Genomic DNA, 2,500 nt, shown 5'->3' on the forward strand with positions numbered 1-2,500 from the left:
GCCCGATGCATGACGTGGCATGTGAATTTGCGTGCGCTGTAAGGATGCGCAGTAGCAATGGGCGCGAACGTCCTTAAAAATCGGAGGAAATAATGTTTCCAAGAAAATTTGTTTAAAAAAGGTGTTTATTTCAGGAAAACTGAATTTTAAAACCGCTTATTTTTACTTTCAAATTTCGTGGGCGCCGCCATCTTGAATATTTGCGACGTGTTACGGTTGCCCTATTGTTTTCAAGTGAAACAAAGAACTTTTGTCTAATAACAATAGGGCAACCGTAACACGTCACAATTTTTCAAGATGGCGGCGACCGCGAAAATTGAAAACAAAAATAGGCGATTCTAAAACTTATTTATTTCGGATACATACGCTTTCTTTGAAAATTAATTAGACTGATTTGACTGTAAAGGTCGTTTCCTATTATTTAAAGTTATTTTTTTTGCGAAGTGGAGGGTTCGTTTAAGGCTTGGTCCTAGCATTTTTCGTGATTTGTTAAAAATCGACAAGGAGTATGAACTACTTTACTCAGTGAAACCTTGGTTCAGTGGGCCTTTAAACTGTGGAATGACTCCCCGAGCAAATTTAGTGTCACCAAGTCTTAGTTGTTTTGTACCAAAATTAGCGTAGATTATAACTGACATGTCTATTGCAGATCAATCAACCGTCAGTAATAAAAGGAGAGATTTTTTCTGCGTTATGGGATTACTTTACACACATCCAGCGAACGAGGTACGCCGGAGTCGCCGATATAACACCTTAGAAAAAAGGAATACTTTTATCTTAAGCTAAGGTTTCTCAAATAGTTAAGCTCCTCTCTATGGAACAAATTTAATTTGGCAATGTTTTGATTATAGTTTTTGTTTGGTCATGAAGAAAGGAGGATTTTCCAAGGTTTAAGCGGGGAATACGTTTATTGATGAACAGTTGCCAGCTAAAGGCCTTCATGCACAAGACTTTGTTTGTACTTGGTTACGCCATTGTTTTCTGTTTTCCACTATCCAAAAGGGATTTTTGCTAACTCGGTAAACCTTGCGTAGATTCACAAATATTCCCCAAGAGCCTTGTGTTTGAGTCCGTAAATTCCCGTTTGGCTCAGACGAGTAGTGTCGCTTTAAAATACCATATTTTGAATCTCTTTCCGCTAGATAAAAATTTTAATTCCTATTAGTTTTACCCCCTTTACTCTGAATACCTCTTTTCGTGGCCTATCTTGCAGTGAAGACCCATCCGGCACAGGAGCCGAGTCCATTGTATGTCTCTCTGTTGAATGGAGTATTATGGGAAAAATCCTAGAAGAGAGCTTGCTTCCTTTTGTTACGAGTGCTTCAGGTAACTATAACCAAATAAAATGATTCAGATTCAGATGCGTTTTAACGTCATTCAGTTTTATGGGCAGTCGCTACCAGTCCATTAGCTCAGTCCAGTTGAAGAAACGGAGGTGCTCTGCCGGTGGGTGTGTGATTGACGGAAATTTGATTGTATCGAACAAGTTGATTAAAGTAAATAATCCGATGCAAGGGGTTTAAAAGCAGATGTCCAAGTGAGTCTGGTTCTATGTCTTTACAAAGAGTGCATGTGTTCCCTTACTTCCCTCAGGGTTACGTACATTAAAGTGATTACATAGACAGCAATTTTTTCCTCAGTTGTCTGCACCCTGAGGTGCCGTCATGTGTTACCCAGGTTCTCCCCCACTGTAGTCGGTCAATGCTAAACCCGCTTAGCCAACTGTTCAACTGCCCAAATTTTAGTCAAGTTCTTGATACTTGCTGTTGGTTTTACTTGTCTTTTAACCAATGACTTTTATTTTCCAGATGATGAGGTACGGCTTGGGATATTCCTACCGCCTCTTCAGCATCTGTTATTAAAATTCCGTCCCCTTAATGAAAGTACTGTAGTATTCATAGGAACCGACGACTGGCGCTTGCTCAACCTCGTGGAGTCTTACCTGCTAACGTTCGAGCAGAAAGCTTTATCTTTTGGAGGCTAACGAGGCACCGTACATCTTCCACACGCGTTGATTGGCATTGTGATTTAACTAATCATTATACAGTTGGCCAAGGATTTGTAAAGATTTAAGATTACATCGCGACATCGTTGTACCTTTTTCAATACACAGATGGCTGAGCGCACCTATTGGGGTTTGTGTTATGCTTCGATCATGAATTTCCTTTTTGTCAAATCAGGGACTTTAGCCCATCCTATGTCATTGAAAGGCTTCTCTTTCTCACCGGCATTCTTATCATCCAACCCAAGTTTCTCATTGCCTGCTTTTCTTCGGAACATTTTCAATAAGGGTGCGTGCGATTGACCGTATTCCGGAATAGGAATATGTGAATTAGAAGTTAGACATCCTTCGTTTTTAAAGAGATTCCCATTTAAATTGTCAAACACCTGCTAAAATGCTCTTTTAAACATATCTTTATTGTCCTTGTTTCTTCAAAACGCCAAACATATCATTTTAAATCATCATTCCACGTATTTTTATTCCGGAATAGGGTCAATA

At 39.5% G+C, this 2,500-nt stretch overlaps 1 protein-coding gene across 1 annotated transcript in view; it reads left to right on the top strand.

The window, feature by feature from the left end:
• The window catches only part of LOC138043926 (AP-5 complex subunit beta-1-like), a 48,025-nt gene that overhangs the window by 45,327 nt on the left and 198 nt on the right, over window positions 1–2,500 (top strand). The window contains exons 35-37 of the mRNA XM_068890454.1: window positions 650–726; window positions 1,214–1,326; window positions 1,809–2,500. The exon at window positions 1,809–2,500 is cut by the window's right edge and continues 198 nt beyond it. Of these exons, the coding sequence (XP_068746555.1) occupies window positions 650–726; window positions 1,214–1,326; window positions 1,809–1,984 (366 nt within the window). The 3' untranslated portion in view covers window positions 1,985–2,500. The remainder of the gene's footprint in view (window positions 1–649; window positions 727–1,213; window positions 1,327–1,808) is intronic.

This window comes from Montipora capricornis, chromosome 3 (assembly GCF_036669925.1).
Source record: "Montipora capricornis isolate CH-2021 chromosome 3, ASM3666992v2, whole genome shotgun sequence".
In the NCBI taxonomy this organism is placed as follows: domain Eukaryota; kingdom Metazoa; phylum Cnidaria; class Anthozoa; order Scleractinia; family Acroporidae; genus Montipora; species Montipora capricornis.